The sequence below is a fragment of the Pelophylax lessonae genome (genome assembly GCF_965119305.1).
Source record: "Pelophylax lessonae genome assembly, chromosome: 9".
Classification (NCBI taxonomy): domain Eukaryota; kingdom Metazoa; phylum Chordata; class Amphibia; order Anura; family Ranidae; genus Pelophylax; species Pelophylax lessonae.
This window is the reverse complement of record NC_138776.1, coordinates 273,384,511-273,408,939: the sequence shown is the minus strand read 5'-3', so window position 1 is coordinate 273,408,939 and position 24,429 is coordinate 273,384,511. Positions and strand designations below refer to the sequence as shown.

Here is a 24,429-nt window from a genome sequence, read left to right as displayed (position 1 = left end):
TGACTTCAGAGTCACTCAGCATGCCGGACAGTGTAATACAATGGTGGCCACTTACCTATCTCACAGAACCTCCACATCTGTGGCCGTATTCCAGAGATACCCCCATCAGTGTTGCTCGATGTTCTGAACCTTCTGTCCTGTGAATCCATCTAAATATATTTTTTCTTTTTCCAGCCAAACAGACAAAGAAGAGGAAACTGGAGAACAGATTCTCAGGTTGGTAGGACATCCATGTTTGATATGAAATCTCTTCTGGATGAACATTTTGTTGTGTTTTAGGCTCACACTGTGGTGGATCCAGGAATTGTGTAAATTTCACGTTCCCGACCCTCAGACACAACGCACAGCTCTTTAGAAGATGCCCCAGGGTGCTGGGAATTCTTCATGGCATCCCAACACATCTGAGGATGCAGCACCATGTAGTCCTGTGTGGCTGCTTTATTATAAAAAGGGGCGGGGACTTCTTTCTGGCAGGTACAGCAGTCCATTCACATGAATAGGTTACTGTGCCCACACCAATGCACCTGCATGGACCCAATACAACGTGACCTAGCTTTAGTCTGGATGATGAGTCCATAGTTTGGAGGCTTCCACAATCCTCCAGTATTTCATGGGATATCTTCTTTTATGGTTCCATTCTTGGGGTTTATGGTTAGAATCAGAAGAAAAGGTAGCCGACAACTCCAGAATCCAGGAAAATGAATAATCTTTATTGCTACATAGAGGGGGATAAAAACCGCGTACATGTTTCATCACAAAGCCTTGATCACCGCAGATTTTTACCAATGGAAGACAAACCTATAGAGACACCTCACACCTCATTTCAGGGTGGATACTACAAGAAAACAATCCATTACATAAAATAAAACCAAATAAGAAAGCTGTGCTAAATCGTGACAACAATACAAATAAATGTATTGAAGAAATTTGTGTAAAAATTGTGTAGATAAATAAATAAGTGAATATTTCAACTTAATAATAAAGTCCCAGAGGTAGTGATAACGATAATTAGTGTATAAAATTTAGTCCCAAAAATAGGTGATAAAGATGATAAAAAACAGTTCAAATGCGTCGTCCTCAACCGCGGTGCATCAATCACCAAGACATGCGGATATTCTTACCAGATGCCGGTAAGTAATGTGCCAATCAAGCAGCCACTTATATGCAGATCAAGATGACAATTTCCACAGGAGATCCGGGCAGCAGAGAGACACCAATATGGCGGCACAGCACCAGGAAACAGCTGACGTCAGCACCCAACCCGGAAGGACAGGCAGATACGGAATCCAACCGGCTTTGTCTGTGTTCTTAGCGATTACTATTCTATTGAATGCGAGTTTTTCTCTTTTTATTTAACCACTTGCCGACTGCCGCACAACTATATACAGCGGCAGTCAGCCCCTCCTGGGCAAAGCGACGTACCGTCGTACAAGATGGACTTGAATTAATTTATGTATGGATTTGTAGGAATTTGGTATTGGATTGGCACATAATTTTGCACATTTGCACATATATTTGTATTTTTAATAATTGCACAATTTTTATGTTACATGTTTTACTATCTTAGCAAGCGCGGTAGATAGCCCTATTCCTAGGACTATTTTTTCTCAATTTATACCGTTTACACTACTGCTGCTGCTATTTAAACACACTTGTTATTATTTATACTTAAAGCACTCATTCCTAGGCGCGGGGAGTACACCTTTCTTTGAAAGAGGTACTTGCTCTCACCATAGTGTAATATGTCTTAAAATACTTTATTAATAAGCCCCGGAGGATTTGACTGCTCAAAGACCAGGGCCTATTTTGTAATTCAGCACTGCATGACTTTAACGGACAATTGTGCGGTCGTGTGACGCTGTACCTAAACAAATTTGACGTCCTTTTTTTCCCACAAACAGAGCTTTCTTTTGGTGGTATTTGATCACCTGTGCGATTTTTACTTTCTGCGCTATAAACAAAAAAGAGCGAAAATTTTTAAAAAATAACAATATTTTTCACATTTTTTTTATATGAAATTCCTAAAAAAAATGTAAAAATCAAAATTTTTTAACATTTTAGGTCAATTTGTTTTCTGCTACATATGTTTGGTAAAAGAAATTGCAATAAGCGTATTTTGATTGGTTTGCGCAAAAGTTATCAGTGCTAAACATATGCACTGTTACTGTAAAAATGACACTGGCAGGGAAGGGGTTAATTTTATTAGTGATCAAGGGGTTAAGTGTGTCCCTAGGGGTGTGATTCTTACTGTCAAGGGGCGTGGCTTGTGATGTAGCCACAGAGACATATGATCCTATATAGCAGGATCGTATGATCTCTGTTCTTACATCAGGGAGAATGACAGACGGTTGTGTTTACATCATCCAGTCAATCGCGCTGGAATGTCAGGGAACGAGCGGGGGGCGGGAGTGCGCCTCCGGCGGCGCGCGCTCGCCCCCCAGAGGCTCGTGGGCGAGCGACGTACCGGTACGTCGCTTTGCCCAGGAGGGGCTGACTGCCGCTGTATATAGTTGTGCGGCAGTCGGCAAGTGGTTAAATAAAAAGAGAAAAACTCGCATTCAATAGAATAGTAATCGCTAAGAACACAGACAAAGCCGGTTGGATTCCGTATCTGCCTGTCCTTCCGGGTTGGGTGCTGACGTCAGCTGTTTCCTGGTGCTGTGCCGCCATATTGGTGTCTCTCTGCTGCCCGGATCTCCTGTGGAAATTGTCATCTTGATCTGCATATAAGTGGCTGCTTGATTGGCACATTACTTACCGGCATCTGGTAAGTATATCCGCATGTCTTGGTGATTGATTCACTGAGGTTGAGGACGATACATTTGCACTATTTTTTATCATTTTTATCACCTATTTTTGGGACTAATTTTTATACACAAATTATTTGTTATCACTACCTCTGGGAATTTATTATTAAGTTGAAATATTCACTTATTTATTTATCTACACAATTTTTACACAGATTTCTTCGATACATTTATTTGTATTGTTGTCACGATTTAGCACAGCTTTCTTATTTGGTTTTATTCTCTGGTGCTATCTCACTATAAGTTGCAGCTTATACTAATATTAGTGCGGTTATACCTTTGCTACATTACATACAATCAAGTCTAATCAGTGGACAGAGAAAAAAGCAGCAGTAGATAGTAATCACGTGGTCTGTGACCCCTTCTGGGGAAAGGAAGGATCAATAAATGTGAAATGTTGTCACCCATCTAGAAAACATTATATTGTATTATTATCTATCTAAACATTCCTCAGTGATACAAAGATGCCTCAGACTAAAAAAAAAATCAGAAAACGATGGATATAGAAGATTACTTCAAAAATAAATCTAAATCCCATCTGGATTTCATGCCAAAGGGAATTCTAATATTCATGGTGAAAATCCAGCAGACTTCCCTCTCGGAGTCTGTGGTGGAGATCCCCTCCCCCGAGGAAGTTTTTTAACCCTCTCTAGACCTTTGAAAAGAAAAGAGTCCGTGTTCCCTGCATGCACATACTTAAAATGTTTAGAAAGGTTTGACACGTTTTTGTCACTGGAGTATGATGTGCCGTTGTAGTGTTCCCTTATTCTAACCCTAAGGGTTCTAGATGTACAGCCCACATACTGTAGGGAACATGTGATCCATTCTACCATATACACCACATATTTTCTGCTGCAGATGATGAAGCCACGAATGTTCCGCTCCTTCCCTGTAGAGATAACAGACTTATTATTCCTGTCATGTGTATTGCATACTTGCCAACTGTCCCATTTTTCCTGGGACAGTCCCTGCAAATAGGAGCCTGTCCCAGGTAATTTATATTGTCCCTGGAAGCGCTGCCCATAAATGTTACACAGAAGTAGTGCAGCTGAATGGGAGAATTATTTCAACTCTGCTACTGTGGCCTTAAGTTTGAATTTCCTGTAATTCTCTCTATATTGAGTAGACCCTATAATCTGATAAGTAGGCGAGATTAATTATGCAGAGTGGGCGGAGCTTCAGGAAAGTGGGTTTGGAAATTGATAGCTGTGCTGCAAAGTGTCCCTGGAATTTTTTTTTTTAATGTTGGCAACTATGGTATTGCAATAGCGGCGTGTTTATAAACCACATTGAACCACACATATATATATATTTTTTTTGGATGGTTATGATATTTATCATCAATTTTTTGTTCATTTGATGATTGCGGCACTAGCACTTTATGTGGGTAGCGTAACGTTTTTATGTTTATTAGATGATTCGATTTATGTGGATTTATAGTGAGTGCAGCTATCACTGTTTTAGGTTTTAGTCACTGAAATTATTCTGATTTCAGCACTCAGCGTAATCAATTTTATTCTTTGACTATTTCATGTGTGTGTGAGGAATAAAATCTTCTCCTTTCTCTCATAAAGACATCAGCAAGGAACACAAAGAGTCAATGAAGGAGAACTTCCAGAGGATTCCAGAATATAATTCCCGTATGGGGGAGAAAGTTCATCTAAAGAAAAGATTCTCCAAGTTATGGATGATAAAGGGACGCCAGAATAAAGAGGAAAAAGAAGAAGAAATAAGGAGTTCAGGCAGAAAACATCTACAGATCATGGAGAAAAGATCCCCAACCACAATCCAGGCCCTCTTTGACTCTGATGAAGATGGGTTCATCCCTAAGATTGTGGTGTTAGAAGGATCTGCTGGGATTGGAAAAACAATGACCGCCATGAAGATCGTGCTGGACTGGGCCTCTGGGGATCTCTATGAAGACAAGTTTGACTTTGTGTTTTATCTAAGCTGTAGAGAAATCAGCACCATCCCTGGAAAGATAAGCCTTGTGGGACTTTTCTCCAGAACCTGCAGTCTGAGTTCAGATGACCTGGTGTCTATTCTGGAGGATCCTGGAAGTCAGAGAAAACTTCTCACCATAGTTGATGGGTTTGATGAACTGAGGTGGACTCTGGAGGAGAATTCTGAGGTTTGTCCTGACATTTCTATGGAAACCAACAAAGAAATAATTCTCCAAAGCTTGCTCAGGAGACAGATTCTCCAAAAATCTTCTCTGATCATCACCACGAGGTCACTGGCCATAAAGAAACTGAACACATTCATCAAAGATTCTCGCAATGTAGAAATCCAGGGATTTACAAGGGAGGATCGAGAGGAATATGTCCATCAATTCTTTGGAAATAAAGAAGATGCAGACAAGGTTCTCAGTATAATAAAGGACAATGAAGTTCTGTACACCATGTGTGCCGTCCCCATCACATGCTGGATTGTCTGCACTGTCATGAAACAAGGAATAAAGAAAGATTTGGGTTCAATTCGGTGTCATACGACGACTTCAATTTACCTTCTCTACCTGGAGGTTTTACTAACCCATCACAGTAAGAAGGAGCAGTCTGTAGACCAGAAACAAACCTGTCTGAAGAAGCTGTGTGCTCTGGCCAATCAGGGAGTTCTGAACCAACAAATCTTATTTGAGAAGAAAGATCTAGAAAGACATGGACTTTCTCTGGATGAGGTGGAGTCTGTATTTCTGAATGAGAACATCTTTCATTGGGACGTCCGCACCCAGACCTGCTACAGCTTCATCCACCTGAGTGTACAGGAGTTCCTTGCTGCTCTGTACTATGTGCTGGATGATGGGTCTGGGTCTATGGAAGGCACTTTCCTCCCGGAGATCTGTGAAGGGAAATCATTCCGTTACTTCTATATGTATTCCTCACGTTTAGAATTATCTCTACAATTCCTGTTTGGTCTCTTAAATGAAAATCGGGTGAAGACTTTCTCAGGGTTCACAAGAATCCCCATCTCACTCCGAGCCAAACCTGCAATCCTAGAATGGGCCATGAAGGACAATATTCAGATTTTCTATACTCAGACCATCTTCTGTCTGTATGAGACTCAGGATGAGGACTTCATTGGGAGAGTCATGTCTGGTTGTAGAAGTTTGGAGCTGCGTAGCTCATATACTAATCACTTGTGGATGAACAGGAATTATTCCAAGCAGCTGAGCTATTGCCTGAAGACTTTGAAGCAAGAAAGTTTTCAGTCTTTATATTTTGAATCTCTCACTGTGGGTCCAGAGTGCCAGAAAATTCTCTCTCCATTCCTACACAGGAGTCAGAAGGTCAGGTAAGTGAGTGTGAGAATCTCCTAACTGAATGCAGAGAATGGTCAGGAACCTGCATAGAGTATAACGGGGAGAGAATGGTCAGGAACCTGCATAGAGTATAACGGGGAGAGAACGGTCAGGAACCTGCATAGAGTATAACGGGGAGAGAATGGTCAGGAACCTGCATAGAGAATAACAAGGAGAGAATGGTCAGGAACCTGCATAGAGTATAACGGGGAGAGAATGGTCAGGAACCTGCATAGAGTATAACAGGGAGAGGATGGTCCGGAACCTGCATAGAGTATAACGGGGAGAGAATGGTCAGGAACCTGCATAGAGTATAACGGGGAGAGAACGGTCAGGAACCTGCATAGAGTATAACGGGGAGAGAACGGTCAGGAACCTGCATAGAGTATAACGGGGAGAGAATGGTCAGGAACCTGCATAGAGAATAACAAGGAGAGAATGGTCAGGAACCTGCATAGAGTATAACGGGGAGAGAATGGTCAGGAACCTGCATAGAGTATAACAGGGAGAGGATGGTCCGGAACCTGCATAGAGTATAACGGGGAGAGAATGGTCAGGAACCTGCATAGAGTATAACGGGGAGAGAATGGTCAGGAACCTGCATAGAGTATAATGAGGAGAGAATGGTCAGGAGCCTGCATAGAGTATAACGGGGAGAGAATGGTCAGGAACCTGCATAGAGTATAACGGGGAGAGAATGGTCAGGAAGGTCATGAGGGGGAGGAGCCTAACGGCACGCACGTAGGCCGGAGGGGGAGAAGGCTATCTCCTACATGAAAGAACTAAGGATCCCGACCGCTCCCGACCCACCCTCGGCCAGACTCTAGACGCCTAAGTTCCCGGGGATGAGCGCGGGCACTGTGAGCGGTGAACCTCGTTGACCCCCCCCCCTGCCTGACGTCTCCCTCCATGGTTTGATACCACGCTCCGTGCAGCACCAATACCTGGAGGAGTTCCGCTCGCCTTGCAGCACACTGACGCCGACGCTGGCGAGCCCTGTCTCCTGCACGGCGACGCAGGTGGGCAGCCACAGCGGCGATAGGTGAGACCTCTATGCTAGCCGCCAGCGCGGGAAGCCGGACGTGGACGGTAAGAAGCGGATCCCGAGGGAGCGGACCTCAAGAGAGCTGCCCGGTCCACCTGAGTCCTGTGAGTGACGTGAAGTCAACAGGGTAGCTGAAAAGGAGAGAAACACTCCTCACCATTTTTGCACCGTCTCACCCTATCCCGCATAATCTATTAGGAGATGCCGATGCCCTGATGCCTGAGGGCTGGGAAGCTGAGGAGACAGGAGAGCAAACAGCCTACAGATGAACAGAAAGAAATTTTAAAAGAGGACAGTCTACAAAACCGTGAGTTACAGAGGAGTAAACCCTCTTTCTATATCATCTCTACTGTTACCCTACTGTTTATTAGAAGGACTTATAATAGACTTCCTAGAGATAATATACAACAAAACAGTATGGTAAAACATAAAGTCAGCACACCTGAGACTGATCTAGCTGCTCCTTGTTTAAACCAGTAACTTCACATAAGCGTCTTTTATTGGATTAGCAGCTGCAACAGTTTCTCCATACCTTACCTTAAATCAGCACATGTCTATATTACATTGTACCTCGGCAGCCGGACCATCATATGTAGGTACATATGTATGTATACCAATTTAGTAGGTGAAGGAATGAAGGATCTACACAGAGACTCATAAGAAGAACACAGGTATAAACAAAGACCTCGGGGCTATATAAAACAATTAACACTTTCTCTGTGAAATAATAACTGGCATTGCCCAAGCATTCTGTTATCCCATACAGCATGAGTTTCTTTCTTGCTCTTTTGCTTTTTTTCATTTTTTAACATTTAAGGATGAGATTCACCCCAGCTTGTATAAGGACCTGAGTAGAGAGGTGGAAGGCTGGAAGTGCCTCATACTTCTATCCTTTATAGCTGCCTGTTAATACGGAGTCAAAATAGAGGTTACTCGGCCTTTCTGTGTCTCCCTCCGGCTTGAATGCAAACAAATTTTATACTGAATATCAACACGGTATACCTAATTTCTGAGTACCAACATATGGAGTTGTGAGACTTTATAAAGGAACCTCGGAACAACTCTCTACATCATGAGGGGTAAATCCACAAGAGGAGGAGCTATTGCAAAATCACCAAGGGTGACCTCAAGCCCTAATACAATAAGGAAATTTATGACACAAGAAAACGTCTCAGGAAAAACATCTCAGGAAAAACAACAAGGAACAGACAAGAAGAAAGCGGAGAAAAGTCAAAAAGCGGAAGTAGCTAAATCACCAATCAGTTCAGCTAACTCAGACTTAAGCCTAAGGACTGAAAATGATGAGGAAGAAGAGGAAGAGCAGGGAGAAACAAAAGAACACGCCCCCACAAAAGGTGAAATGCGAGAAATGTTCGCAGGATTGGAAAAATCATTAAAAATCGAATTGATTAAAATTCAGACCGACCTAGGCCGTGTCCAGATGGATCTGGGACACGCCCTGGGACGGGTAGAAGAACTAGAGAAAAAACAAGAGGACCAAACAAAAATAATACAGGGAATGAGAAAAGAAATAAATGAGACCAAGAAAAAAGCCAGAGACCTAGCTTATAAACTAGAGGATCAAGAGAACAGAGCAAGACGAAAAAATTTGAGGATCCGAGGATTAAGGGATACAGCACAGGAAGAAAATTTAGGAGATAAACTTCAAAAAATCTTAAACCCAGTATTAGGTAGAGGGGAAGAAGACCAATTACTGATTGAAAGAGCCCATCGCATAAGAAAACCGACAGGAATCCCAGCAGAATCACCTAGAGATGTGATAATCAGGTTTCAAAACTATACAGATAAAGCACAAATATGGGAAAACCTAAAGAAGAATAAATCATTACTAAATGCAGTAAATACAGAAAATGACAAGATACAGATATTTACAGATTTGACACCGGAAACATTGAGGAGGAGAAGAATTTTAAAGCCCTTGACAGAAGAGATGCAAAAACAAGGAATCAGATATAACTGGGGTTTCCCAGCTAGTTTAATAGGAAAAAGAGATGGACGATCAGCAAAACTCACTTTTCCAGAGGAAACTCAAGAATTTTGCAAAAAACTTGATATACAGGAGCCAAACCTGCCTGGATGGTATGAAGGTGACAAGGAAGATGAACCAGGAAGAAACTCACAAACGGAAGAACAACAATGGACATTAGCTAGGAAAAACAAAAGATAAAATACGTGGAAATACTGTCTAAATAATGCAAACCGGGAGAGAACCCTTTTTTTTTTTTTTTTTTTTTTTCTTCCTCTTCTCTCCTGCCATACGCTGAGGGGCTCTCTCCTACCCTCATATCGATGTGAACTGTGTGGGGGGACTGAAGGGAGGGGGGGTCGGGGAGGGGGGAAGGAGGGAGGGGGAGGGAGGGGAAGGGAGGTAAGCTATACAAAGGAAGTAGGATAGCCCCCCCAAAGCCGGAATGTCCTTCCAATTGAGGTAGGAGATATATCGTGCTAATCCATTAGAGCATCACCCCAAAGGAAATGGGTATCAGGGAGAAGGACCCAAAGAAACAACTAAATACCCTAAGATCAAAAGCTGATCAAAAGAATATCAATACGAGACGGAGAGGGACGGAGGTGGGGGGGAGGGGGGGGGGAGAGGGAGAGAGATGGGAGGAAGGGAAGGGACAGGGAAACTCTCCATTGCCTAAAAGGAAAAGAAATTTTAAAAGTTTGTCAGACCAACAACATTGGTAGTATGCTGTCAGCAGAATTTAAATCGATCCGGCGCCTCCGTGTTCGAGGAGGAGCTGGACCGAACAGAAAAAATAAAAATGAATGATGAACAACTAAAAATAATAACATACAATGTAAGAGGATTAAATTCCCATATAAAAAGGTATAAAATATTGGAAGAGTTGAGGAGAGAAGCAGCAAATATCGCTTTTTTGCAGGAAACGCACATCTCTCTCCACTCGAATATAAAACTTTTTTCTAAACACTTTCCTAAATGGTATTACGGGGACTCACCAATAGAGCGTGCAAGAGGAGTAGCAATAGGAATAGCTAGAAATATAGAATTCTCCCTAGATGAAATGAAAACAGATCCGAATGGTCGATACATTTTTCTTAAGGGACAAATAAGGGGGATGGAGCTGACATTAGCCAATATCTATAACCCAAACAAAAAACCAAGTGAATATCTGGGGAGAATCCTGTATGACCTAGAGAGCTTTAAAAAAGGCTATTTGATAATGGCAGGGGATATAAATTTTTGTATAGACCCAAGCGTCGACAGTACATCGGGTGTAAGGATGCTGGGAGAAAAAAAACTAAGGAAAATAAGGGTAAAGCTACACCAGAGTCAATTAGTAGATGCATGGAGGGTTCAACATCCAAAAAAAAGAGATTATACTTACTATTCCTCAATACACTCGATGTACTCAAGACTGGATTACTTTTTTATTGATCACCGCCTATTGGAATTTATAGAAACTACAGAAATAGGTACAACCACATTGTCAGACCACGCTCCCCTAACCTTAACAATTAAGACACCGACCCACCACAAAAGTATGGGAACATGGAGGTTAAACGAAGAACTAATTCTAGAGGAAGAAATAGGAAATAGACTAGAAAAAGAACTAGAGTTATATTTTCAAAAGAATGACACGCCAGAAATATCATCCGCTATACTCTGGGAAGCACACAAAGCGTATATCCGAGGAATATTAATATCTAGTGCATCAAGAAAAAAGAAAGAGAGGTCCAATCAAATCAATACACTCATAAGAGAAATATATGATCTAGAACAAAAACATAAAAAAGAATTTAAAAAAGAAATAGAGAAAAACCTTATAATTAAAAGAGATGAATTAAAAGATCTATTGGAAGAAGAATCTAGAAATCATTTCAATAAGATAGCCAGATACAGATACAAATTTGGAAATAAACCAGGGAAATCTCTAGCAAGATTACTGAGGAAGAAAAAATCAAAAAATTACATAGAAAAAATTAAAAACAGTAAAAACGAAACAGTTAATTCAACCACAGGAATAGCTAAAGCGTTTCATGCCTTTTATAGTGCTTTATACAACGTCCGGAAGGAAGAAACCTCAAAAATAAGACAGGAAAGAATAAAAAATATCCAAAAATATATTGAGGAAGCAAACCTGCCCAAAATCCCAGAAGATAAATTGGAACTTCTCGAGGCTCCAATTACTGAAAATGAAATAAGAGAAGCATTAAAAACCACTCAAAATGGAAGGAGTCCGGGTCCGGATGGATACACAATAAAGTATTACAAAAGATTTAAAGAAATATTAATACCAAAAATGCAAGAATACCTGAATAAAATAGGGAAGGAAGAACTAAGAGAAGAATCTCTAATGGCATATATAACGGTCATACCGAAAGAAGGGAAAGATCAAACCCTTTGCTCTAGTTATAGGCCAATTGCGTTGTTAAACGCAGACACAAAATTATTTGCGAAAATCTTGGCAACGAGATTAAAAGAATTACAAAAAACGTGGATCCATCCGGACCAGACCGGATTCGTTCCAGGTAGAGAAGGGAAGGGTAATGTGATACGCACCCTGCTTCTCCTACAGAAAACAAAAAAACATGAGACCCCCTCCATCCTATTATCAATTGACGCCGAAAAGGCTTTTGATAGGGTGGACTGGGACTTCATGAAAGAAACCATAAAAAATTTAGGGATTGGGTTAAGAATGAGGCAATGGATAGAGGCATTATATAACAACCCCACGGCAAAAATCAAAATAAACGGAAGTCTATCAGAGAAATTTGGAATGAGTAATGGGACGAGACAGGGATGTCCCCTGTCACCCCTATTATTCGTGTTAACCCTGGAACCATTACTGGCAAAAATTAGACAAAATGTAGACATAAAAGGAGTGATGGTAAACCAAGATGAACACAAAGTCGCAGCATACGCTGACGACTTGTTATTCATCGTCACAAATCCAAGGATTACCCTCCCAAACATTCAAAAGGAGTTAAAAGATTATGGAAAGTTGTCAAACTTTAAAATAAATCCAATAAAATCAGAAATTTTGAATATAGGGTTAAATACTCAGGAAGAACAAAATATAAAAACATACTTCCCATATACGTGGACAAAAGAAAAATTAAAATACTTAGGGATATACTTAACACCTCAAACTGAAAAATTATACCAAGCTAATTATATACCGTTATTGAACGAAATAAAAACAGAAATAAGAAAGAAATCAAATGGTCAAATCTCATGGATCGGAAGAAACAATGTTGTTAAGATGTTTATCTTGCCAAAAATCTTATACACCTTCTCTCTGTTGCCAATAAACATCCCCGCAACTTTTTTTAGGGTAATCAGAACCTTACTGACAAAGTATATATGGCAGTGGAAAAAACCCAGAGTACAGTACAAGATCCTTACAAGAAGCAAAACACAAGGAGGATTAGCTACTCCAGATATAGAAAGGTATTATAAGGCGGTAATTATTACACGAATGGTGGATTGGACGAAAACAGAAAGGAGGGAAAAAAGATGGGTAGAGATAGAATGTACACAAAATAATAATCAGTTACACAAAACAATATGGATCCCACCAAAATATAGGGAAACACAGGGAGCACATGAACTGACAAAGGTAGTTTATAAAATATGGGATGGGATAAACAAACAACTGAAATGGGAATACAATTCACCAATGATAGCATTAAATGGCACTAAATACTTCCCACCCGGGGAAGAAGAACAGGGTGGAAATTGGATAGGGAACACTCAATTAAAAGATATCTTACACAAAGGTCACATAAAAACACTTCAGAAATTAAAACAAGAAAATAATAATATAAAAATAGACGATTGGAGATATCTCCAGCTGAAACATTTTGTCAGCTCATTACCACAGCCGATTAGGTCTGAAAAAAATCTTAACATTATCGAGAAATTGAGCTACTCTTCCATGCAAAGGCATGGAGTGTCTCAGATTTACAAAATGCTGACGGAATGGCACAGTATGGAGAAACCTCCATATATAGTAAAATGGGAGAAAGAAATAGGGACACATTTGCAAGGACAGGAACTTGGGACTGTACTGGGGATGGTCGGATCCACAGCCATAGACGTAAGTACCACAGAACTAAACTATAAATGTCTATTTAGGTGGTATATCACCCCAGAAGTAATAAATAAATACCAACCAGGCAAGACAGACAAATGCTGGCGGGATTGTGGCAACATAGGTACAATATATCATTTATTTTGGGATTGTCCCAAGATAAAAGATTTCTGGTTAGAGGTAAGACAACTGATTGAAGAAATCACCGAAATAAAAGTGCCGGACGATCCATGGGCCTGCCTATTTCATAAAACAACAATACCTTTAAAAAAATATAATATGACTCTGGTCCCAACCATGCTGAATATAGCAAAAGGAACCATACCAAAAAAGTGGAGAGAAAAGGAGAGCCCGAAAATAAAGGAATGGTGTAAAAAGATAAATAACAACTTTAATATGGAATATGTATGTAATACTCAAGAGGAGATCCCAAGAAATATGAAAAGAAAATGGGGGAAATGGATAGAATTTAAAAAATCATCTAAATATATTGAATTAAATAGTTAAGCATATCTACCATGGGGTGGCACTGTAGAATGGAAACTGCTGGCAAGAAGGGGAGGAATCCTGGGAGGGGGGGGGAGGGTGGGAAGGGAAAAATGTATGATATTTAATGTATGAATTACTGTATTTCCTTTTTTCTTTTTTTTTCCCTTCTGCATAATTTTATTATGTATTTTGTGAATCTAAATCAAATTGGTGGAATACTGTTATATATTGAAATTTTATATGCAAATAAAAATAAAGTAAAAAAAAAAAGAATGGTCAGGAACCTGCATAGAGTATAACGGGGAGAGAATGGTCAGGAACCTGCATAGAGTATAACGGGGAGAGGATGGTCAGGAACCTGCATAGAGTATAACGGGGAGAGAATGGTCAGGAACCTGCATAGAGTATAACGGGGAGAGAATGGTCAGGAACCTGCATAGAGTATAACGGGGAGAGAACGGTCAGGAACCTGCATAGAGTATAACTGGGAGAGAACGGTCAGGAACCTGCATAGAGTATAACGGGGAGAGAATGGTCAGGAACATGCATAGAGTATAACGGGGAGAGAATGGTCAGGAACCTGCATAGAGTATAACAGGGAGAGGAAGGTCAGGAACCTGCATAGAGTATAACGGGGAGAGAATGGTCAGGAACCTGCATAGAGTATAACAGGGAGAGGAAGGTCAGGAACCTGCATAGAGTATAACGGGGAGAAGATGGTCAGGAACCTGCATAGAGTATAACAGGGAGAGAATGGTCAGGAACCTGCATAGAGTATAACAGGGAGAGAATGGTCAGGAACCTGCATAGAGTATAACGGGGAGAGAATGGTCAGGAACCTGCATAGAGTATAACAGGGAGAGGAAGGTCAGGAACCTGCATAGAGTATAACGGGGAGAAGATGGTCAGGAACCTGCATAGAGTATAACAGGGAGAGAATGGTCAGGAACCTGCATAGAGTATAACAGGGAGAGAATGGTCAGGAACCTGCATAGAGTATAACAGGGAGAGGAAGGTCAGGAACCTGCATAGAGTATAACGGGGAGAGAATGGTCAGGAACCTGCATAGAGTATAACAGGGAGAGGAAGGTCAGGAACCTGCATAGAGTATAACGGGGAGAAGATGGTCAGGAACCTGCATAGAGTATAACAGGGAGAGAATGGTCAGGAACCTGCATAGAGTATAACAGGGAGAGAATGGTCAGGAACCTGCATAGAGTATAACGGGGAGAGAATGGTCAGGAACCTGCATAGAGTATAACGGGGAGAGGAAGGTCAGGAACCTGCATAGAGTATAACGGGGAGAGAATGGTCAGGAACCTGCATAGAGTATAACAGGGAGAGGAAGGTCAGGAACCTGCATAGAGTATAACGGGGAGAGGAAGGTCAGGAACCTGCATAGAGTATAACAGGGAGAGGAAGGTCAGGAACCTGCATAGAGTATAATGAGGAGAGGATGGTCAGGAACCTGCATAGAGTATAACGAGGAGAGAATGGTCAGGAACCTGCATAGAGTATAATGAGGAGAGAATGGTCAGGAACCTGCATAGAGTATAACGGGGAGAGAACGGTCAGGAACCTGCATAGAGTATAATGGGGAGAGAATGGTCAGGAACCTGCATAGAGTATAACGGGGAGAGAATGGTCAGGAACCTGCATAGAGTATAACGAGGAGAGAATGGTCAGGAACCTGCATAGAGTATAACGGGGAGAGAATGGTCAGGAACCTGCATAGAGTATAATGAGGAGAGGATGGTCAGGAACCTGCATAGAGTATAACGGGGAGAGAACGGTCAGGAACCTGCATAGAGTATAACGGGGAGAGAATGGTCAGGAACCTGCATAGAGTATAACGAGGAGAGAATGGTCAGGAACCTGCATAGAGTATAACGGGGAGAGAATGGTCAGGAACCTGCATAGAGTATAATGAGGAGAGGATGGTCAGGAACCTGCATAGAGTATAACGAGGAGAGAATGGTCAGGAACCTGCATAGAGTATAATGAGGAGAGAATGGTCAGGAACCTGCATAGAGTATAACGGGGAGAGAACGGTCAGGAACCTGCATAGAGTATAATGAGGAGAGGATGGTCAGGAACCTGCATAGAGTATAACGGGGAGAGAACGGTCAGGAACCTGCATAGAGTATAACGAGGAGAGAATGGTCAGGAACCTGCATAGAGTATAACGGGGAGAGAATGGTCAGGAACCTGCATAGAGTATAACGGGGAGAGAATGGTCAGGAACCTGCATAGAGTATAACGGGGAGAGAATGGTCAGGAACCTGCATAGAGTATAACGGGGAGAGAATGGTCAGGAGCCTGCATAGAGTATAACGGGGTTATCAGACATGTTCTTCTTGTTAGAAGTCCTGGGAACTCCGGCTTTCCTCAGTCCCTAAATGGTGCCCCTCCCCCCCATATCACCTCCTACAATCACATGATTTCCATGGTAAGAACCAATCACTGACCCCCAATTCTACCATTTATCACACCCAGGAGAACATCTCACCAACATCTACTAAATCCCCCCAGAACTTCACATTTCCTTATAGCAGAGATCCGGGGAATAAAACGAAGCTCTTTGTATTTTATGTTGGGTTCTATTTATAAAGAATTGTGTGAATGTTTTATAATTTCACCAGAATGTGAGATGTCAGCTTCTATCTGTGGCCTCTCACAGGGTGAATGTAACATTCCCCAACATTCCATCCTAAGAGAATCTCCCTAAGAAGATTGGAGGGAATAATGTGAGATTCCTCCACTCAGTGTATGGAGATTCCTCTGCTCAGTGTATGGAGATTACTCCACTCAGTGTATGGAGATTCCTCCACTCAGTGTATGGAGATTACTCACTCAGTGTATGGAGATTACTCCTCTCAGTGTATGGAGATTCCTCCACTCAGTGTATGGAGATTCCTTAGCTCAGTGTATGGAGATTCCTCCACTCAGTGTATGGAGATTCCTTAGCTCAGTGTATGGAGATTCCTCTGCTCAGTGTATGGAGATTCCTCCACTCAGTGTATGGAGATTCCTCACTCAGTGTATGGAGATTCCCCTATGGAATGATCAGATCCTGCAGAGGGAAGTTTTATACAGAATGGATACAATGTTGCAGAGACAGAAGTGTGTTGCATATGGAGATTCCTCGCTCAGTGTATGGAGATTCCTCCACTCTGTGTATGGAGATTCCTCCACTCTATATATGGAGATTCCTCGCTCGGCGTATGGAGATTCCTCGATCGGTGTGTGGCGATTACTCGCTTTGTGTGTGGAGATTCCTCTCTCGTTTGTATGCAGATTTCTGGCTTGGTGTGTGGAGATTCCTCGCTTGGTGTATGGAGATTCCTCACTCGGTGTAAGGAGATTTGGTGATCTGTGAAGGGTTCAGGGTCGGATCGCACCACATGCAGTTCAGTGTATGCAGATTCCTCGCTCGGTGTGTGGAGATTCCTTGATTGGTCTGTGGAGATTCTTCGCTCTGTATGTGGAAATTTAGTGATCTGTGAAGGGTTCAGGGCCGGATCGTAACACATGCAATCCAGTGTATGGAGATTCCTCGTTTGGTGTATGGAGATTCCTTGCTTGTGTATGGAGATTCTTAGCTCGGTCTGTGGAGGTTCCTCGCTCGCTGTATGGAGATTCCTCGCTCGGTGTATTGAGATTTCTCGCTCGGTGTATTGAGATTCCTCGCTCGGTGTATTGAGATTCCTCGCTCGTTGTATAGAGAATCCTTGTTCGTTGTGTGGAGATTCCTCACTCGGTGTGTGGAGATTCCTCGCTCGGGGTGTGGAGATTCCTCGCTCTGTGTATGGAGATTCCTCGCTCTGTGTATGGAGATTCCTCGCTCAGTGTATGGAGATTCCTCGCTCAGTGTGTGGAGATTCCTCACTCGATATGTGAATATTCCTCGCTAGATTGTGGGGATTCTTCGCTCGTATGCAGATTTCTGGCTCGGTGTATGGAGATTCCTCGCTCGGTGTATGGAGATTGCTTGCTCGGTGTGTGGAGATTCCTCGCTCTGTGTGGGGATTCCTCGCTCGGTGTGTGGAGATTCCTGTACTTGGTGTATGGAGATTCCTCGCTCGGTGTGTGGAGATTCCTCGCTATGTGTGTGCAGATTCCTCGCTCTATGTGTTGAGTTTCCTTGCTTGGTATGTGGAGATTCCTGGCTCGATGTTTGGAGATTCAGTGATCGGTGAAGGGTTCAGGGTCGGGGTGGCACCGCATGCAGTTCGGTGTACAGAGATTCCTAGGTCGTGTATGGAGATTCCTCACTCGGTGTGTGGAGATTCCTCGATTGGTGTGAAGATTCCTTGCTGTGTGTGTGGAGATTCCTCGCTGTGTGTGTGGAGATTCCACGCTCTGTGGAGATTCTTTGCTCGGTGTGTGGAAATTCCTCGCTCGGTGTGTGGAGATTCCTCGCCCGGTGTGTGGAGATTCCTCGCTCGTAAGGAGATTCAGTGATCTGTGAAGGGTTCAGGGTCGGGTGGCACCACATGCAGTTCGGTGTACAGATATTCCTCAGTTGGTGTATGGATATTCCTCAGTTGGTGTGTAGATATTCCTCTTTCAGTGTGTAGAGATTCCTCGCTTGATGTGTGGAGATTCCTTGTCGGTGTATGGAGATTCCTGGTTCGGTGTGTAGAGATTCCTCGCTTGATGTGTGGAGATTCCTTGCTTGGTGTATGGAGATTCCTCGCTCGTGTGTGGAGATTCCTGGCTCGTGTGTGTTTAGATTCCTTGCTCGGTGTGTGGAGATCCCTGTGCTCTGTGTGTGGAGATTCCTGTGCTCTGTGTGTGGAGATTCCTAGCTCTGTGTGTGGAGATTCCTGGCTCTGTGTGTGGAGATTCCTGGCTCTGTGTGTGGAGATTCCTGGCTCTGTCTGTGGAGATTCCTGGCTCTGTGTGTGGAGATTCCTGGCTCTATGTGTGGAGATCCCTGGCTCTGTCTGTGGAGATTCCTGGCTCTGTGTGTGGAGATTCCTGGCTTGGTGTATGGAGATTCCTCTCTTAATGTGTGGAGAATCTTCGCTAGTGATGGACGAACATCGGCCGGGGCGGTTCGCGAACGTCAGCTGCGAATTTTCTCAAAAGTCTGCGAACCGCGAGTTTGCGGCGAGCCCCAATGACTTTAATAGGAGGCAAACTTTAAAAACCTTTAGGTCATATTTGCAGCCACAAAACACTCATTGGTGTGCACAAATAGTCCCAGCACATGGACAATGTCATAACAGAAGTAAGTGTCGGCCATTCCAGGCCCCAAAAATTAGCCCACATGGGTTTACCTGACAGCTAAGAACGTAGTATTCTGTGGCTGAAGGTACATTAGGCATTCACAGTGTCGGCCTGTATAGGCTGCAAAAATGAGCTCACATGGTTTGAACTGACAGCAAAGAACTTAGTATTTGGTGGCTAGAGGTACATTAGGCATTCACAGAAAAAATAATTGTCGGCCCTGAAAGGCCCTAAAAATTTGCCATTCAATGGACATGAAATGCCTTTTATGCCACTGTATGTAGCGAAGCCAAGGACCAGGAATTGTTGTGGGTGGAGGAATTTCGATGAAACCCGGTCTACTGGTCTAGGCGTTCCCTGATGCTGGATCCGGAGTACAGCTGTCGATGGTTCGGCTGAAAGAATTATCTCATATCTGAAGTGACCAAGACATCTTCAAACCCCCCTCTTCTTGCAGGCGCTGTTGGATTGCTACCCGCAACTGTCTCTCTGTGACTGGAAATTCCTCTGCCAGCGCACGGAAAAGTAGAATGCAGCATTTCCCTCAGCAAGGCCTGGAAGTGCTGTATTCTGACCGCCCTCTGTGATTGTGGTAACATTTCCGCCATTTTGTGTTTGTACCGGGGGTCTAAGTACGTTGCCACCCAGTACTGGTCCTTGGCCTTTATGCGTTTTATACGGGGGTCCCCCTTAAAAACACTGGAGCATGTAGGCCCCCATTCCCACTAAACTGGAAGCGGTATAGTGGCCTGCTTCCAGCTCATCATCCAGGATAATGTCGTCCTCGTTCTCCTCCCCCCATCCACAGACAACACCAGGGATCCCAGAAAGGTTTAAAGCATGCTCTTCTTGCTCCTCCTCATCCCCCCCCTGGCACCATCCTCCTCCTCTGACTCCTCTTCAGACTCCTGCTGTTGATTTGTCTCATATGGAGTAGCCCCCCCTGGGAATTCATACAACATTGCGACTTCCTGATCTTCCTGCTCCTGCTCCCCGATGGCTTGATCAATGACACGACGCAATGCACGCTCCAGAAAGAAGGCATAAGGTATGATGTCACTGATGGCGCCCTGGCCCTGACTGACCAGTTTGGTGATTTCATTGAATGGCCGCAGAAGTCTGCATGCATCCCGCATGAGCAGCCACTGGCGAGGTGAAAAAAAAACAAGCTCCCCACAACCTGTCCTGCTGCAGAGTTCGTACATGTAGTCATTAACTGCACGTTTCTGCTGGAGCAGCCTATCAAGCATATACAACGTTGAGTTCCATCGCGTCGGGCAGTCACAAATAAGACGCCCGAGGGGCAGGTTGTGTCGCCGCTGAATCTCAGCAAGGTGAGCCATGGCTGTGTAAGATCTTTGGAAATGGCCCGAGATTTTCCTGGCCTGCCGCAAGACGTCCTGGACCCCAGGGTATTTGGCAACGAATCGCTGCACGACCAAGTTCAGGACGTGTGCCATGAATGGCACGTGTGTTATTTTGCCCTGTTTCAGCGCGCTCAGCAGATTGGCACCGTTGTCACACACCACTTTACCAACTGACAAATTCAGCGGTGACAGCCACTGATCTGCCTGTGAACACAAAACTGAAAGGAGTGCAGGACCAGTGTGGCTCTTGACTTCCAGGCACAACAGACACAGCACAGCATGGCAACGTCTCACCTGGCATGTGGAATAGGTTCTGGGGATCTTGGGTGGCGCAGGAGAAGAGACGGTAGCAGTGGAAGAGGAGGAGTCAGCCGAAGAGGAGAGGGAGGATGGAGGAGGAGGAGAAGAAGAGGCAGGCCTGCTTGCAATCCGTGGCGGTACAACTAAATCTACACGGGTGCCACGGGTTGCATGCTTAACGGCCGTCAGAAGGTTCACCCAGTGGGCAGTAAAAGTGATATACCTTCCCTGCCTGTGTTTGCTAGACCATGTGTCTGTGTAGATAACACCCCGCTTCAATCTGTGGTATTGGGGGGCCACAGGTTTATTACACCAGTTCTACAAATAATTGGCCAGTATCTGTTGTCAATGTGTGTAGCACAGTTAACACAGCAAAAGATGCCAAATTTTTGCAAGACTAAAATACAATCTTAGAAGAAAAGTATACTGTTAAATAACACCCCGCTTCAATATGTGCTATTGGGGGGCCACTGGTCTATCACACCAGTTGTTCAAAAAATTGGCCAGTGAGTTTGGCACTGTGTGTATCAGACTTCACTCAGCAAAAGAGGCAATATTGTTGCAGGACACAAATACACTTGTAAAAGTATACACAGATAGGCTCCAAAAATGAGCTCACATGGTTTGAACTGACAGCAAAGAACGTAGTATATGATGGCTAGAGGTAAAGTAGGCGTTCACAGTATACACAAGTTGGTGGCAGCCTGTTTAGGCCGCAAACATGATCTCACATGGGTTGAACTGACAGTAAAGAACGTAGTATATGATGGCTAGAGGTACAGTAGGCGTTCACAGTATACACAAGTTGGTGGCGGGCTGTTTAGGCCACAAACATGAGCTCACATGGGTTGAACTGACACCTTTTTTTACGCTCCAACATTTGGGCCACAGAAGCCTGCCTTTTCCAGAACAACGTGACGATGGCATCATGGAAGGTGGAGTGTTGGACAACTGTGAGGAGACAGGAGAAGGAGAAGAGGCTGGACGGTGAGAGCCTGGAGTGTGGCTTTGTGGGTTCTGACAGTTTTGCTCCCACTGGGCTTGGTGATGGGATTTCAGGTGCCTTCTTAAGGCGGTTGTCCCTAGGTGAGTGTTGGGCTTACCGTGACTTATGCGTTGACTGCAAAGGCTGCAGATGGCAACACTGGTGTCAGCAACGGACACATTAAAAAAAGCCCACACTGCGGAGCCATGTGACGGCGTCCTGGGAGCGCCAGATGTGACGGTAAATGGTTGATGGCTCGCTCCTGATACATTTGCAGTCTGCTTTCTACCTCTTCTGCAATGCAAGTTCTGCCTGCCTCTCCTCCCTATCTGCCGGTCCGTCAGTCCGCCAGTTCTACAAATAATTGGCCAGTAACTGTTGTCACTGTGTGTAGCAGAGTTAACACAGCAAAAGAGGCCAAATGTTTGCAGAGCTAAAATCCAATCTTAGAAAAATATACTGTTAAATAACACCTCAATTCAATATGTGGCATTGGGGGGGGGGGGGCACAGGTTTATTACACCAGTTCTACAAATAATTGGCCAATAACTGTTGTCACTGTGTGTAGCACTGTTTACACAGCAAGAGGCCAAATTTTTGCAGGACTAAAATACACTCTTAGAAATGTATACTGTTAAATTTTAACACCCCACTTCAATATGTGGCATTGGGGGGGGGGGGGGGGGCATTGGTGTAGCACACCAGTTCAAAAAATTGGCCAGTGAGTTTGGCACTGTGTGTACCAGACTTCACTCAGCAAACGAGGCAATATTGTTGCATGACACAAATACACTTGAAAAAGTTTACTCAGATAACACCCCACTTCAATATGTGGCATTTGGGGGGGGGGGGCAATTGGTCTATCACACCAGTTATAATACATTATAAGTGCTTTTGTCACTGTGTGTAGTATTGCTGCAGAAACGCTCAGTCTCACCACCACACCTGTCACAATGCTGAACAGTGCACAATAATAGTACTAATCCACTATAATACGCTTTCTACAAAGTATATCATACTGTGGATTACCCCCCCCCCCCCCCCACACTTTTTAGTGCACTGCACAGCAATACCAAGAAATTTGCAGCCCTTTACATGACTTTTGTGGACATTGACAGAGCAATTTGTGTGTGACTGCAGCGGATCTCTAACTGCCCCTAAAGCAACCACAGGATACCTCTCCCTAACCTGAAAAGAGACTGTAGGAGGCCTATACTGAAATACCAGCCCTGGAAAGGACTTTTGTGGATCTTCACAGCACTATATGTGTCTAGCAAACTCTCCCTGATGAGCTCAGCAGACCTCTCCCTACACTGGCAGTAAACGGAATGTGAAATGGCCAGATCGGGTCTCTTTATAGGGTAGGGGGACTGTCCATGTGCTGGAATGTTTCAATTGGCTGTCCCGTTCCACCTGACAGCTGTGTCATGGGTCAAAGTTCTCCCCAATGTAAACAAATATGGCCGCCACGAACAACGCCATGTGTCCGAAAATTTGGCTGGTAGCGAACAAGCAAAATTCGCCGCGAACTGACCGCAAGGCCATCTCTAATCTTCGCTCGATGTGTGGAGATTCCTCGCTCGTTGTGTGGAGATTCCTGGCTCAGTGTATGGAGATTCCTCGTTCGATGTGTGGAGAATCCTGGCTCAGTGTATGGAGATTCCTCGTTTGATGTGTGGAGAATCCTGACTTAGTGTATGGAGATTCCTGGCTCAGTGTATGGAGGTTCCTCGTTTGATGTGTGGAGATTCCTAGCTCAGTGTATGGAGATTCCTCGCTTGATGTGTGGAGATTCCTCGCTCGATGTGTGGAGATTCCTTGCTCAGTGTGTGGAGATTCCTCGATTGGTGTGTGGAGATTCCTCGCTCGGTGTAATAAATGTTTGCCTGTGATTTGTGTTGGTTTCTAGGAGACGGCACCCGCCGGTGTCCTAACAATGATGAGTCATCCCTGCTGTCAGAGGGGATTCCCCGCTGACAGCACAAAAATAAATGCAGCACGAGGCTCCGCCCACTCCATATCAGACCCTTGTTAGAACATGGAGCCCGGTAGGACAGAAAAGGGGGGAGGGGCGAGCAAGCTCCACCCCAATTCATACCAAGTCACATTCCCTCCACATGGGGGGGGGCAGTTTGCCGGGGGGGGGGGGCATCTTGTCCCCATTTTGATGAAAAAAGTAAATAAAACATAAATGCAGTTTCTGACAAATTCTTTCCTCCAAACTAATTACATCATCATTAATGGCAGCCACCGACCTGCATGGAACCCCCTTTCCCCCGCCCCCCAAATACCGGCACCACTTTCCCTGCCGCTAAGTAAAAAAAAGGGGTGGAGCCACCTAGTGACCCCACCTCATGACACGGTCACCCCCCATGTTGAAGGCATGTGGCCTGGTATGATTCAGGAGAATGGGGGCGCTCGCTTGTCCCCCCTTTTCCTGGTCTGTCAGTCTTCAGGCTCATAAAAGGGTCTGATATGGATTTTGGGGGTCACAAACCACGGGGTTCCCCTAAATTCCATAGCAGGCTCAATGGCCTGGTATGGGGGGAGGGGGGACCCTACAATATTCCTTTTAATGCCGGCTCTTTGGTTTACATTGTGATGTTAGCGGGGAATCCCTTCTGACAGGAGGGAGGAGTCACCATTGTTAGGACGCTGGCGGGTGCCATCTCCTAGCAACCAAAACTCAGGAAATGTTGCCAAAAACCCCCAGAGGAAACCGTGCACCGGAACGCATGAGAAGAGCGTCTGCAGAAACACATCGGAGTCACAGAAGTGTGGTGTGAACCGGCCCTCAGTCTGGTATTTCCTCTCATCAGC

The 24,429-nt window shown here is 44.0% G+C and overlaps 1 protein-coding gene across 1 annotated transcript in view; it reads left to right on the top strand.

Annotated features, from left to right (window-relative positions):
• LOC309562632 (NACHT, LRR and PYD domains-containing protein 12-like) overlaps positions 1–24,429 on the top strand; it is a 187,015-nt gene that overhangs the window by 76,252 nt on the left and 86,334 nt on the right. Inside the window, exon 4 of the mRNA XM_082266888.1 lies at positions 4,382–6,098. Coding sequence (XP_082123014.1) covers positions 4,382–6,098 — 1,717 coding nt within the window. The remainder of the gene's footprint in view (positions 1–4,381; positions 6,099–24,429) is intronic.